The sequence below is a fragment of the Schistocerca americana genome, chromosome 7, assembly GCF_021461395.2.
Source record: "Schistocerca americana isolate TAMUIC-IGC-003095 chromosome 7, iqSchAmer2.1, whole genome shotgun sequence".
Lineage (NCBI taxonomy): Eukaryota > Metazoa > Arthropoda > Insecta > Orthoptera > Acrididae > Schistocerca > Schistocerca americana.
The window spans coordinates 218,681,760-218,698,386 of NC_060125.1; the positions used below are offsets into that span (position 1 = coordinate 218,681,760).

The 16,627-nt window shown below is 40.1% G+C and overlaps 1 protein-coding gene across 1 annotated transcript in view; it reads left to right on the top strand.

Moving 5' to 3' along the window:
* LOC124622848 (insulin-like growth factor-binding protein complex acid labile subunit) overlaps positions 1–15,734 on the top strand; it is an 88,776-nt gene extending 73,042 nt beyond the window's left edge. Inside the window, exons 5-6 of the mRNA XM_047148640.1 lie at positions 2,292–2,538; positions 15,619–15,734. Of these exons, the coding sequence (XP_047004596.1) occupies positions 2,292–2,538; positions 15,619–15,734 (363 nt within the window). The remainder of the gene's footprint in view (positions 1–2,291; positions 2,539–15,618) is intronic.
* The last annotated feature ends 893 nt before the right edge of the window (positions 15,735–16,627 follow it).

Genomic DNA, 16,627 nt, shown 5'->3' on the forward strand with positions numbered 1-16,627 from the left:
GGGCGGTTCTAGGCGCTACAGTCTGGAACCGCGCGACCGCTACGGTCGCAGGTTCGACTTCTTCCTCGGGCATGGATGTGTGTGATGTCCTTAGGTTAGTTAGGTTTAAGTAGTTCTAAGTTCTAGGGGACTGATGACCTGAGAAGTTAAGTCCCATAGTGCTCAGAACCATTTTTTTGTGTTGTCTGTATTTCCCGCAGAATAGGATTGTGTGTTCGGGGGCTCCCATACCTCCGCATGTACACGTAGATGTGTCGTTTAGACTCACGCGGTTCAAGTGCGTGGGATGAGGTCCGTGACCAGTCAAGAAATGCACCATGCCGTGGCTAGGATAGACATGTTTCATTCTTAACCTTTCCGTGATACACGGAAAAAATGTATGTACTCTCCATCCCTTATCACTTGTGCCCCATTCTTCTTGCCATGTATCGATTTTACATTGTTTGAGGTCCCGAGGTCAGATTCCAGTTGACGCGAAGTACTAACGCGGAATCGTCGTGCCCTAACGGCCATATAATGGTTCTCTCTTTTTGATACCACACGTGGGCGGCCCTGCCCTGGTCTTCGTGATACTACAGAACTGGCCCTTAAAATTGCTACACCACGAAGATGACGTGCTACAGACGCGAAATTTGACCGACGGAAAGAAGACGCTGTGATATGCAAATGAATAGTTTTTCAGAGCATTCACACAAGATTGGAACCGGTGGCGACACGTACAACGTGCTGACATGAGGAAAGTTTCCAACCGATTTCTCATACACAAACAGCAGTTGACCGGCGATGCCTGGTGAAACGTTGTTGTGATGCCTCGTGTACGGAGGAGAAATGCGTACCACCACGATTCTGAGTGATAAAGGTCGAATTGTAGTCTATCGCGATTGCGGATTATCGTATCGCGACATTGCTGCTCGCGTTCGTCAAGATCCAATGACTGTTCGCAGAATATGGAATCGGTGGGTTCAGGAGGGTAATACGGGACGCCGTGCTGGATCCCAACGGCCTCGTATGACGAGCAGTCGAGATGACAGGCATCTTATCCGCATGGCTGTAACGGTTCGTGCAGCCACGTCTCGATCCCTGAGTCAACTGATGAGGACGTTTGTAAGACAACAACCAGCTGCACGAACAGTTGGACGACGTTTGCAGCAGCATGGACTATCAGCTCGGAGACCATGGCCGCTGTTACCCTTGACGCTGCATCACAGACAGGAGCGCCTGCGATGGTGTACTCAACGACGAACCTGGGTGCACGAATGGCAAAACGTCATTTTTTCGGATGAACCCAGGTTATGTTTACAGCATCATGATGGTCGCATCCGTGTTTGGCGAACGCACATTGGAAGCGTGTATTCGTCATCGCCATTCTGGCGTATCACCCGGCGTGGTGTGCCATTGGTTAGACGTTTCGGTCACCTCTTGTTCGCATTGAAGGCACTTTGAACAGTGGACGTTACATTTCAGATGTGTTACGACCCGTGGATCTACCCTTCATTCGATCCCTGCGAAACCCTACATTACAGCAGGATAATCCACGACCGCATTTTGCAGGTCCTGTACGGACCTTTCTGCATACAGAAAATGTTCGACTGCTGCCCTGGCCAGCTCATTCTCCAGATCTCTCACCAATTGAAAACGTCTGGTCAATGGTTGCCGAGGAACTGACTCGTCTCAATACGCCAGTCACTACTTTTGATGAACTGTGGTATCGTGTTGAAGCTGCATGGGCAGCTGTACCTGTACACACCGTCCCAGCTCTGTTTGACTCAATGTCCAGGCGTATCAAGGCCGTTATTACGGCCAGAGGTGGTTGTTCTGGGTACTGATTTCTCAGGATCTATGCACCCAAATTGCGTGAAAATGTAATTACATGATAGTTCTAGTGTAATATATTTGTCCAATGAATACCCGTTTAGCATCTGCATTTTTTCTTGGTGTAGCAAATTTAATGGCCAGTAGTGTATTTCGGTCTCTATAAATTGTTGCCACAGAAATAACAGAATGTTCCGCAGTAAATCTTCGGGCCACATCAGTTTGTGACCGCCCTGCTTCCATTCTTCTTATGGGGCGTAATCGTTGACGTGATTTTTCATTAATCGGAGTGCCGTCTTCCGTACAGAAGACGACGGTACGGACACCTGTTGACACTTTGTATGATTTTATCGTGAATTAGACACTAGCGGTTTGTTGCTTTAATTTTTGACACGAGTATGTTCCTCAGTTCTGGATGTCAAATGTTTTCAATATATCAAATATTTCCTACACCGACTTGTTTGCGTGTGTTCTGGCAGGGCGTGGACACGATGGCTGTGCACGGCAACCACTTCCCGTGCGACTGCCACGTCCACACACTGCTGGAGAGCGCGCTGGCCAACGGCAGCGCAGAGTTCCGCGCGCGCAACTTCTGCATCTCGCCGCTCGAGATGAACGGCAAGCCCATCGCCGAGCTGGACCTGGAGGCTATCGGTCGCTGCCAGGAGCAGGTGACGCGCGGCAACCTGGAGGCGCCGCTTGGAGCCGGCGCCGCGACGCCCCCGCGCCGGCTCACGTTGCTGCTAGCCGCCGCCGCCGCCACCGCCGCCGCCTCCCGCCTCGGCAGCTGAAGGTCCCGACTCACATCTCGAGCGGCGATCACCCCTCCGCCACACTGCCACCAGCTGTATACTACATCCCAAACCTACCAACACTGCTATACACCGTCAAAAACATCACTTCTTGTTTACCATTATCTTCCAAATTCTTTCATTCCCAATATTTTATAGACCTTCACGTCAACTCTAGTACATCTAAACACTTTCAAATTCTTACGTCCCCTTGGAACATTCAAGGGACGTTTTTCCGAGAGCTAAAGACCTGATGTTACGATCAAGTATACTCTAGTAAGCTTCGTTGTCATCAATTCTGACGCGACAGAAAGATAAAAAAAATCGAGGTGATATATATCAAATGAGGCACAGTGAGACTTGATTACCGTGAAATGAAAGTATGCATTGTTGCGTTTGGTGAAGTGACGTTACTATTAATGATTAAGGCCTAGCAGCTAACATTTACCCTCGTTATAGTAAGATGTTACAAATTTGTGCAGTGGTCTGTTATTACCTCTAAATTCTAATCATTCAAGGATATCTGTAACACGTAACAGGGTGGACTGTTTATAAGGGAAAACTTCTTGACTGACGGAGGAACCTCATAGAATGGACCCCCAACGAATAGCTTCGGACTTATAGAATTTGAAAATCACTGACCAACATCAGTTTCTTCAAGCAGTAAAACACGCTTTTAAAAAACGCCCTTAAGAATCGTCAACTATGAAAATTTTCAACAGCTGTTGAGAAAAAAATTTGGAGTTGTTTAACAGAGCTGTTCGCTTCTTCATGTGTAACTGTCTACTCTTGTAAGCGGGATGTTTGTCGTTCAATTCCCGTGATGCGTAATATTTAACTTTTCACTTTTATTTGGATCGTATATTTATTATCAAATCGAAATTTGAGTTAACAAATATTGAATAGCAAGTCATTTAATAAAAATAATACTTCATTTTTAATTTTTAATTATAGCATAACGCTATCATTTACGATAAATTAAAATTTGGTACAAAAGATGTAAATGTCTTATTTGTTATGAATACTCGATTTAGCATTCAATTTACAATTGAAAATAAAAGTTATTCTTTTTATTAGGCCACTGTGGTTCTATATTTGTTTATTAAAATTTCGATTTGGTAATAAATATAGAATCCAAAAGCAAAATAAGAAAACGTATAACAAGAGCCGAAATCAGCAACCACACGGTTGCGTGCTTGACGTAATACCCACACAGTTACAAGTGGTTATGATAGTTACAAAGTTGGTTGTCCCTAACACTGCTCACAAAAAAGTCAAAATTTCTTTTTCTTGGTGTTTTTGAACAGTGCGTTGTACTGCTACAGCTGATTTGCGGTCACGTATCTGCAAATCACGTAAGTATGAGGTAAATTTTAAACTGCTAGTTCGTAAGGCCTCCTGCATAGATACAAATCCATATTGACAGTACTCCAGAGTCAAAGTTGTCCATAATATCATGTGTTCGATTTCTCCCTAAACAATCTGTATACGATAAATACTAATTTGTTCTTTTTCTGTCTTAAGTGTACTGTAATTTCACTGAGTGCTACACCTGGTGTGTTCGGTTTTCATCGAAAAGCTTCAGCGGTAGCTATATAACTGATGAATATATTTTGCTTCTTATAGATCAAAAACAATTTTTACTTATCAATTTTTCCGCCTCTAATAATCAAAAAGTAGAAACGTTTTATGTGTGAAACATTTGCTGACGGAAAATAGTTTGTCAATAGAAGCAAAATGCATTTGTTGCAACGCTCTCCTGCACTTCGGTGCACTGAAGACAGAAGAAAGTGATAATAAAGAACTACGGAACATGGACACCCGAACATATAGTCTGTTTTCACTTTTTGTATGGAAAATAACTTTTTTGTGGTGCAAAAACATGCATATGTTGACGTTCCCCGAAGATAACAGCATGGTTCGCATGCAAAACTACCTTCTCTAAAACCCTAAACGAAAATTTCTGCTCACCTCAGGATAACGAATATGTGGAAATAAATACTTGAAGTATTCATAATTTCAATATAAACTCAAAGGAAGGGTGACATAATAGCTTACATTTACGTACAGTTGACGGCAGTTTATGTCGAAAGGCTTCATACTTTTTGCAGTGTTTCAGGTAGGAAGTAAAGTTAAGGTTGCTAAATGTGTGCAACCCATGTTTTAATTCTCCAGCTCCCAAACTTCGAGGCTAAATTCTTGCTCAAAGGAACTGGCAACAGCATGATGTGACGGACCACAACAGTCACTGCAGTTTCTGTTACCGTAATGGAATTGTTTGAATTGTAGAACTGTGCTGGAGCCATTTCTTGTGTGTTGCTGGCAACGGAATCTGTTTATGTTATGTGTGTGAAGACTGAGAAACCCCTAAACTACTGTGCCAAAAATCTCACACGCTTTTTTATTTGGTGCCTGTAGCAAACTGGAAGGTACGAAATAATCTGAAAAACAAACAATATGTGTTATTTTTCTCATGACGAAATGTATTTGGCTGAAATATGAACGGTACCTTAGATCAAACTCATAAGCTCTGTTTGGATTTGTTTATCGGAATTGTTCAGGTCTAAAGAGAGAAAGTGTAATTTTCATACTGTTACAACCACTGCAGTCAGCATGCAACTGCTGAACCATGAGAAGTTAGCAAACATACACGAAGAATACTCAGAATGAATGTGTCTGATTCATTTTACAAACATTTTTAATTGCGAAGAAGATGATGATGTGTACCCACTGTTTTCCTTTATATTTAATGCACTTTGTGACACCTATTCGTTGAAATTACGCATGAAATTTTCAAGGCATGGAAAATAATATGGGCTTGATATTCATAGCAGGTAAAAGAATAACAATACACTTCCTATATGTGTTTAACTAAGAATAGTATGTGAATATTAACAGACAGTTTTGTGTTAGTGACGTTCAGTCTCAAAAAACTAAAGTGCTTTTCTTTCAGCTGGAGTACTTTACATTAAGGAAGCGTTGTTTTAAGGAAATAAGGTTTTATCATCAGATGTTATTCCACGAGTAATTGCTCCAGTTTTTCAGAACTCTTCTAAAGTCTCTTCCTTACATGAAACAATACGTACTACATTTACTTATTGCTTTGCGCAGCATCTGAGGGAATCTGGAAATGTGTCGTGAGCCTGTCTGTGGCTAAAAACTGATGCTTTTGTATTCCGTCTCTGTGACACAATGAACCAATTAAACGACAAGTGGTAGTGAGTGACTTTACATACATGGACGCAGAATCCCAAGTAAAAAAATGAAACATAAGATAAGACTAACAATATGAAGTTATTTAATAAATGAACATCAGTCTCGTTTGATTTTTGGTAGAAAATGAATTTCATATCCCAGTGCTGATATATTTAATGTATAAGTGATGAAAAGTATACTAAATATTAATAATGAATGTTGCTGAATGTTACTATACTACCCACGTTCAAGACGTTAGTAGCTCTTCTATAGGTCAAGAAACTACGCTTTAAGTGGGCGGTCGACATATTCGCAGAACCTGTAACAAATCTTTCAAAAGTGTGGTAAGTGCATCGCCAAATGGCCTAAATATATTGAAGCTGATATTTCCTACGCAGTTGCGTATAGCCACTGGTGTAATTAGCAAGCAAATAGTATAAAAATAATATCGGGCACTCACCGCAAAGTTGTATCTTCACACTGCACGTCTGGATGTAATTTAATGTGTTGGTCAATGTTCAGTGTGAAACGGTGGACACCGAAACATTTCGAAGACTCTGTTGTGGATGGAAATGCATGACTTATTTGTAATCAACGAAATGAATTTTTAACTTCTCCTTGCGAGTAATCAGGCCAATATTTTGAAGGCACTTTGCTAATGCAGAGGCTATTTCGTTCTGCGTAATGTGACGTCGCAGAGAGGAATATGGGTAGTATTCAGTATGTCAGCCAGCTGACCCCTCAGATGCCACATTTTTCGTTCCACGTCCCTCCCCCCCCCCCCCCCCCTCCCGCTCTCTCTCTCTCTCTCTCTTTGTCTTTCTCTCATTCTCTCTCTGCCTCTTTGTGTCTGTCTCTCGTTTTGAGTGTTTCCTCGTTGACTACGGAAGACAGGAGAAATAAATGCATACGACTTCATCATGTTCAGCTGAAGTAGTTACTCATTTCCCTACGTTCCGTCATAGACGAGTGACAGTTTTGCGAATCTGTCCGGTGTTCACTGTACAGGAAACCTTAGCCATATCGCCTAGACACTTTTTCTTTTCCTCTATTACGCAACTGAGTCAAGTCATAATTTTTTTCCTAAGTTGTAATTATTCATCACTATACATTAGTACTTCTTCTCTGTCTTGTGATTCAGATTTGTTTAGCAATGTCGAGGACGTAGTGTTTTCGTTTTTAGGCATGTATCATACACTGGACGATTACTAGGTAGTGTGGTTAAACTAGGAAGCGATAATAAGAGAATGTCGCCTTTACACGCACATGAAAACGTTTCTGTCCCATACTACAAAAAGTAGTCTAATTGTCAGTTTCGTAGAAAAATACAATTAGTGTGTTACGTTGAGAGTCTGAGACAATATGTAATCTTACCTGAACCGTTAGGCCTCGGAAAGTGTAACATGCTGCTTGTCATGATCAGAGTATTATTACCGTATCCCTATTAAGAGGGCTATTAGAATAAATAGGTTTTGCCCTATGAATCGCGCTGGGTATTATTCTGAGTGCACAGCCACAGTTATCAGTTACCGATAACATATTTCTGCGTCCATAAACAAAATGTTTTATCGTCTCAGTCAATTTTATCACATGCAGGATGCTTCCCTATGCTTACGGCGTCATCTTTAGGCGGAAACTGATTTTTTAACATTTGAGTCGGTGAGTTCGCGTGATTTATTTAGCATTGCTGAGCAAACAGACCAAAACGGCATGTACTGCATTGTATCAGAAATCCGGAATTTAAAATTCGATGATCCAATTTTAAACTTGAAAGTGTTTATGTGGTTAACAATCCGCTAAACATAAACATGTACTTCACCTGTACAAGACATAAAGCTGTTGCTGCACTTTCGTATTAGAGGTCGAGGTATTCGTAACTGCAGATGAAGTGACACAATAATTTTCGAAACTTGTAAGCTGTTGTATGTCAATCGAGTACGGTAAAGACGTCTGTGAATAACAAAGATTGTCATAGGAATGCCCGTAATGTTGCTTCACAATGAAATTACGAGAGTAATGATGCTACATATTTAAACAAGAAATGCCAATTTACAAAATGTGCAGTTACTGTATTTTTGTAAATGGAGAAAAAGTTGTATTGCAGTTTCCGACGTCTATCGCAAACAAATGGATAGCCCTGATCCCAGGCACGGAATAAAATGTAGATCCTTCTATGTAATTTTCGTTGGATAAACCATCGCTTTTAAGGAGCCTGACAAAAAAAATTCCTGATAAAAATCAGGGAGTCAAAATAAGCGTCTGACTGCGTAATGTAAATATTACGCAGCTGCACGAAGTCTCTCCTCAGACAGACGAATCAAAAGTTGAAATTCCAAAGAATAAACAGTTGCCGTAGCTTGTAAGCGCAAATGATGATTTTTTGGTTAAAAGTTTTATATCACTTTAAACAAAATGTTGCAGTTTCAGGCACACTTTTCTCATCAAATAATCCATACTTCATAAGATGCGGAGCGGTAGGAAGGTAAACAGTTACTAATTTCGTCATGCAATATGCAAACTCTACGTCCAGTTGTTTTTACTAACATTGTGAGTCTAAAACAATACAATCGATAGTTCGAGCTCGACGTAACAAACATTCGTCAGTTTAGTGCGAATATAAAGAAACAACTGAGTTTCGTACGAAACCGTCTTGAAGTTCTTTCTTCACAAAACTTCTGTATTCTGAGTTAGACCCCATTCGTCTCGGCCTCCATCGCATCTACATCAGATTTCCGGGTACTCTGTCCCCCCGTATGCGAAACTGTGTGACGGCTCCTATGTTCTTCGCGTAGCAGTAGTACGAAACGTGTTATTCATAGTGTGCACCACAGTCAATTGTTTATTAAATGAATGCGGAATTATTCCACTTGTGCTATAATTTAAGCCATTCATAAATGTTTACCTGTATAAAAGATCACACTGCATTACCACCATTAAACATAAACACAATGCTGTGTAAGTAAAAAAATAGAAGTATAGTTACATAGAAAAATGTGCCATACGTACCAAATTGTAGCGAAGGCCCTTTGTGTGTAAATTATGTAAACAAGTCTACCTGTCAGAGTGGAAACTAAAAAAGGAATTTCTAAATTGATTTCTGTTAGCCGTAAGTATAATGTGAGCAAAGTTATCGAAATACCATATGTTTTGTAGATCCGTTTGTATTTGTATGTATGAAAGATTGATTTTTATATTGGTTAATTGTTTTAATTTTTCGAATTTCCCAATTTTCTAAGCCACTTTATTTTTTTGTAATTTTTATTATCTTTTATTTCTTTAAAGTATACGCATAAATTTACGTGCATACATCTCTGAATGTTTTTGTCCGACCATAATTTTATTCTTGTTTCATCGTTATATCGTATCACATTTTCCTGCATTACACGCTCCAACTATCTGTCAGAACAATAAAATTTCCTAACCAAAACGAAAAGAAATACAGCAAGTGAATACGCTACGATTTTCATACTTATCGCTCGCTGCTTTGAGCAGCTAACTCTCCTTCCGTTAATTTACATTCAGATCGCGGTGTTCGCATTTCCTGGTGGTAATGTAGCGCGTTTTTGTTTGGAGCTGTGCACTCGATAATGGCTTAAAAAGCCGAAAGTAGTCCTGAATCGAAGTCGAAGACTAAACTTACAAAATATTCGCGGAAATTTCCACATTCAGTTAAAATGAAACATTTTACTTTTACTAAATGGAATTTCCCATTTTGTTTCTCTTTCTCCAACATTCATTTTCTATATACCCTCTTTTGATTTAAATTAATATTTTACGGGGAATAGCAGCTGCAAATAGTGCTGAACAGCTACAGTGAATGCTGTCGTCTAACTAGCGTCAGCACGTTGAGAGAACGCGAGGAATGAAATCCAAGAGCGTAGTCCTACTTTCCTAATCCTCGCTGCCTAGTACCCACATCCCAAATGTCGAGCTGGCCTGGACTAGGGCAACTGAGTGGCGTACCCACCACTGCGGTTGCCACTCTTCAGTTCTGCAAGGTTCTGCGTAGTGTCGAGCGCCCACGTCTCTGTCCTAGCGGCAGCCAGCTGCGGCTTGCACAGCGCCTTGCGACAGCCCCTGCTTCCCTGGTGGTTGTTAAGCCGTTCCGCCAAGTAATACTGCCACGTAACAGGAAAAAAAGGATAAAAAAGTGTCCAGAAGCTGCATGTCGGAAAGAACGCATTTTCCGCGGGAGAGGTTTCTGCTGTTTCTGTAACTACTGAGCGACGGATTTTCCCACTCTGGGACTGGAGGTACGTTTCGGGCACACTGCGTACCTTGTGCACACCAGGAGTTACCTCGTGTAGTAAGGCGTAATCGTATTCCTGTAAATGTAGGGAACAAGTGGCAAGGAGAGGTACTGGTTACAAATATCTAAGGCTGCCAAAATAGTTTCATTGCTATAGTGTCACTGCTGTTGTTCTTTAAATAATCTGACAAGCGATGGTATCCTGGAAAAACCGGAAAACAGAAAACACAGGTGCTTGAAACATTGTGTTGGGATATGATATGACAAATATGTAGTGCGGAGCTTGACTCCGTTTTTTTTTTTTCGTGTGCAACAGCAGAGGACCGCTGATTCACAATGCACATAAGATGCGTAAGACTTATTTCATGAAATTATCCGCGAACTTCTAGCGTATCAGAAGGGACGTAGGAAAACCAGTTTCTGCTCTACGTAACAACATTACATTAGTATTTACTTCGTTTGTATACTGTAACTGTAGCTATTACGAGTAGTACATTTTTAGATTGGTTAGTGGCAAGAGAAAGCCGTTAATGATTATTTTTCCCTGGGCAGCAGATCAGGTTTTGAAGTGTAGACACGTGGACGAAGGACAAGCGTATTCTATTCGTGGGGCAGTTTTAGCCATGCAGAAAACATCAGGTCGTAAATTCTGCGACGTGTTTGTGCAAAGACTCTTCCATGGACAGAGAAAACAACCAGCACGCTCGTGTGTGTGTGTGTATATATATTAAAGTATCACAAACAAAAATATCTGAACTTACAGCAGTTACATCCTGCATAATTGTTCGTTTTTTCAAGAGCTTCCGAGTGTTATTTAAAAATAGGCACTGAGAAATAATAAAAGCATATTTCATTCAATATCTCGAATCCAGAACATTTGCAACAAAATTACGTGATCCTCTGGACACTATCATTTGCCAGAAATGACATACAGGTATCTTCGAACCGTTTACGAAATGAAAGGGATGTTACCTACCACGCATTATTTTAACGTTCAGATATCTTAATAGCCCCTGAAACATTGTTACATCGTTTCACAGTTAGCAAGAAGCAAAATTACTACAATTTTATTTGCAATCGAATCTAGGTTTCCTAGAAATCTTTAGAGAGCACACACGTCAATGCACCCACCCTCAATAAACATACAGTAGAGTATCAGTCAATTATCCGAAAAACAACTAGGGATGCAGGGGCTGGGGGAAGGGGTGTGTTTGGATAATTGACCTCTCGCATAACCGATCAATTCTGAAAAATATTGTATCTTGATCATAGGAATATGAAACAAGGAAGCACAGAATTAAACGCAGAATTGAAAGTATATATTTTGTATCACACATCTTACGAAGCCGAGAACGGCCTACACATCTTAATTTGAAATGTTCAAAATGGTTATTGAAGTAAGCCATAAGTAACAAAATATGACAGATTTAAGTATTAGTGAGTTTCACGTTGTTTGTGCCTATTACTTGAAATACCTCCAGAATCGTTCTCGCCACTGGGTGGGTATCAGGAAGAACACAAATTCTGGATACTATATTTAAATGTGAGCGTCATAAGATGCTTATTTTTATTTCAGCTCGCTAATAAGGCCTACCAGTAGAGCAGAAATTGGTGAAATCTACCTTATAATAAAGGTAATAGTTGTGACGATCACAGTACAGACATGGTCCGGATTAAGGCATAAGAACGTTACCGAACAAGTGGGAAGGCTTCCACTGTAAAATAGCATTTAATATAGATATGAGATGTTACTAAATATGATTAAACCGCCAAGTAACGGTATATTTTGTTAAGAAATGGTATTAATTTCCATAAGACATGAAGTGTCACTGGACAATTTCATTTCCATCTGTGCTGCCTTAGTTCAGCCAGTTAACTGTTTGCAGACTGTAGAGAAGGACAACTCTTCAGAATTTCACATGCGTGCCCATCAGTTTTATTTCTAAAAGCGTTATAATCAGTCACTGTATGGACGAATCTGTCGCTCAGACGGCAGTAGTAACCAGGTGATGTTCTATAGGGGCCGTCGCAATTTGCTGTGTCTGGACTACGAACTGTTTTTGTGTGCTATACTCACATGGTGGTACTTGTCGTTATATGTATACATGTTGATATTGATCGAAATAAATCTACTAATCAAACTGTGTAAGATAATTAATTCTTTTTCTGACTGTTCCTCGCAAAAGTATAATCCATTCAACACCACCTCATTTTATTAATGTAACTTAGATGGTTATGCCAATTCTTGTACAACGTATTTGTAACAGTAGTATTAGTAGCATGAGATTAGTATGTAGAATTCCTTCCGCTAGTGCTAAGCTCAAATTGATGACAACTCCATCAAGAATCGGAAGGTAAGATTGTACAAATGATAAAAGAACACTGACATTTAGAATCAAGAATGACATTTTATTTGCTTGTTTATCACCCAGTACCCACATAGATTCACACCGAAGCACAATAAAGGGCGTTCCGAAACTTTCCATGCGGACTGTGGATATGTGAATGTCAGTACACAGTCCCAATCAGTGACACAGGCTCAACAGCTTACATCAGCTCCACAACAAAATGTTCCCTAACACTACAAGCTGACTTCGGAAACCATATTACATTCCTTACCGAAATATATTTGTTTTGATGTGCTTGTTGTAATTATTTTGAATGAAAACACGTTTTATTTAGCTTAACCATCTGATTAGTCGACAGTGCTTCCCTTTCAAAGTACAACTTGTAGATAAGCCTTCCAACATACATGCCAGAGATATGATTTCCCTAGCAGACGGGTGCATTGATAGTCTTCGTGGCATGCGAGGGACTCACAGTCCACGTCCTTATTGTGAAAAATGTTCCCAACATACGGCTTTCATTACTTACGGAATAGTGTTAAATTACTGTTTAGAAAACATTCTGCTAATTATTTAGCGGGAGACGTCTCACAAATGATTTTAAATCCCCAGACATACACAGGATGTTCTTTCTCAGGGTACTCAAGCGAATTTTCTCTGGTGTTTGCAGTTTCGTTAATTCAACGTGTAGATGGAGTCAGTGCTGCCACGTCTTTCATGCGACGCTCAGTGTCTACGGAGAGCGTCGGTTTGTTTTCCATAACAAAGAAAACGATATTTAAAGCGGAATTTATAATTGTCTTTTCGATAGAACGATACAAAGTTCGTCTAGTGCGGTATTCGCTTCATCGATATGTACTAACAGCGGTAATAAAACACTAAAAATAACAAGTATTCCAGCAACGAATGAGCAGCGTGGCTGCGTGGTGCTAGCAGTCAGCGCGGGCCACGGCGGTGCTGTCGCCAGTGGAGTGCCGCTTGTTCAGCGTGTTTAGTATTCCTGTGAATACATACTGCCAATAAGGAATACCGCACTATCGTAATTTGGGACATCTCCATGAAATGGGCAAAAAATATTCTGCTTTAAAAATCATAATGTTTGTAACGGGAAAGAAATTAACGCTTTCCATCGACACTGAAAATGTGATGAGCAACGTAAGTATGGCTTGGCTCCAACTATAAATTGGAAAAAAGTATATAAATACATAAATAAATAAAATAAAAATAAAAATAAGAAAAATAAATAAAAAGAAGGGAATTGCAAGTATCTGCTGAAACAACATGGGGAACCCCTATTTTAAATCATTTCAAGAAAGCTTTCATAGTGACAAGTCTGAAATGCAGACATATATAATAGTACTTCATATTATTTCTCATAGTAAGAAAGATTCATCATTAAAACAATATGCAGAACATTAAAATGAATGTGAAACAGTCCTGCCTGTAGATTAAACATTAACTTAGTTAAAAAGTAAAGAGGGAAACTGTTATTGAAACATACTGAGGAATGAAACACACGATTTTTTTTTCGAGCGAAACGTACCCATAATTGAGTGAGAATAAAAATTATTTGTCCGGACAAAATTTAAGTACAAAAATTAAGAAGGTATGATGTGGGAATCCGACATTGTGATTACATCCTTCACTATCAACGTTTTACTATTTACTTTTTAACAAGCAAGTTTTTCCGAAACCTATACGCAGAGTGAGAAAAAGTTATTAACTTCACTCATCAAACATCCATTCGACTTAGCGGCACAGGCGCCAACGCACAAGGAAATGGGACTTAGGTGTGAGATGTCTTTAGTTCTTATTGCGTAGTTAGTAAGCGACAGTTGGGAGGGCTGGGAGAATCTTGCTGTGAGCAATGAATAACTTGTTGATGGTAAGGACTAATGGGAAGATGCATCGCTCTATTTACTATATGGCCCATCACATACTTTTTCTTGATCCCCTATCACCACATGCGACTGCAGTGGGCACCCTTTCACTACACACCCCAGTGTCAATGAAGTCGAAATTGGTGAAGTTTGTACCTCATTCTATGAGGGAAACTGATTTCAATATCGGTCAGGTGTGAATATCTCTGTGCAGGGCTACTGACGTCTCGCACTGGTCCTCCATATTGTCCAACGCTCTCCACCGATCGAATAACTTGATTTCTCGGTCTTGTCAAGTTGGAGAGCTTTCTATAAATTGCCCATCTGTTAATCTTTGTAGGCTGGCAGTTTTGGTTGGTGTGATATTCCATATTGCTTCGTAGTAATAGAGTAAAAATATTAATAATGCGAATATGAAAGGAAACACCTGTGATCAGTCCTCAACACTTCATCTACCATATGGAACAACACTACGTATTCATACCAGTCAGGACAAAAAGAACTGCATTTAGCACATAGAAAATTAGATTACTAAGACAAAAAATACACAAAAAATATGGATACATATTCCTAATCAAACTATCATATGCAAGAACACTCTACTCTTTTTCGTCTGTCATACATAAAAAGTGTACACTACCTCATGTCATATTTCTTACATTATGTCTGACATTCACATATTGAATTAATGTAAACATATCATGACTGTTCACAAACAGAAAAATCTAAACTCATGAAAATGATCCCAAACGGAACATGTGGAAGATCCCTGGCTACACCAAGAAAGACTGCTAAATAATAAATTGGTGAAAAACAGAATTTTTCATAGTGGGACTGTAACATTGGAAAATGTAATACTCCCACAGTTTCTCGCACTGACATCTGCTCTCGACTCAGTTAAAACCTGTGAAGTTGGTATCTTATTCTTCTCCATTTGGGCTCTATGTATCTTACATGTAGAGTCACATGAATTGAAACATGAGACAGTACGTGACGAAACTCTCCTCTTAAAATCACCAGCTCTCAGACACATTAAAATCCCATTGCATTGGTGCCACCACACTAAATAAAATCAGGCGATTCCTCACATACATCCAGAAATGGAAACGAATACATACTGAAACATTAACACTTGAAAGTATTCACAAAGTTACACTCATCTCTACAAAAATTGTCACAACAGTAGCGAATTCACCTCTCCTAACTAAATCATTACTTGCTCGATTATTATTGACTGATTTTCAGTAATGTCCTGACAGGTTCCACATCTTGTATGTTCTGTTACTCTTCCATTATTTCAACAGTTAAATCGTACTGCACATTTACTGTAAATAATTCTGCCTCAGATCCATCCTCAAGCTCTCATCAAATACTGTATGGTCAGCAGCAGTGGAGAGCGTTGGACAATATGGAGGACCAGGGCGACACGTCAGTAGTCCTGCACAGAGATATTCACACCTGACCGATATTGAAATCAGTTTCCCTCATAGGATGAGGTACAAACTTCACTAATTTCGACTTCATTGACACTGGGGTGTGTAGTGAAAGGGTGCCCACTGCAGTCGCATGTGGTGATAGGGGATCAAGAAAAAGTATGTGACGTAAATATAGTAAATAGAGCGATTCATCTTGCCATTAGTCCTTATCATCAACAACTTACTCATTGCTCACAGCCAGAAACACTTCCTGAAAAGCTGTAACCTTCTACTTCAGTCTACTCCTTTAATTAATAAGCCTTATTTATTATGGTTTTATGCTCCCCTTATCAATACGTTAACATTAGTGTCCATCTATCCACACTTTCCTCCTAACACATTGTAATAAGCCTTCTTCTGCCTATTATTAGATTCCACTTTGTTTCTTTCCCTTTTAAAATTAGTGTCAAATTGGAAATTCCGTTCTTCAGGGAATTGTATTTATTTGCTCCCTTACTTACTCTACTTTTTCGTGTCCGGAAACTACAATTTGTTGGCCCAGTGTTGGGCAATGTCCAATGCTTCTTCTTTAGCCAGCCATAGATCGTCGAGGGTGCATCTGTGGGGGCAGGCAGGGCATTGTAGATGTTCCATGTCCTGTCGAGTGCGGCAGTCGCATTTGTCGTCATTTTCGTCCAACAAACCCCATTCGATCAGATTAGATTTCATAGGAGCCACCCCAGTTCTGATGCGGTTAAGCATTCTCCAGGTTTTCCAATCACCAGAAACGCCGCTTGGTGGGTCCTCTCTTAGTGGATAGTAGATGGGGGGCTCATCTAAGGCGCAACTTAGGAAACGGCGTCTGGATTTGAGTCTGCTGGGGCCACACTCTAGGCCAAATATTGAGTGACGGGCATCAAAGATTTGTTTTAGCTTCTCG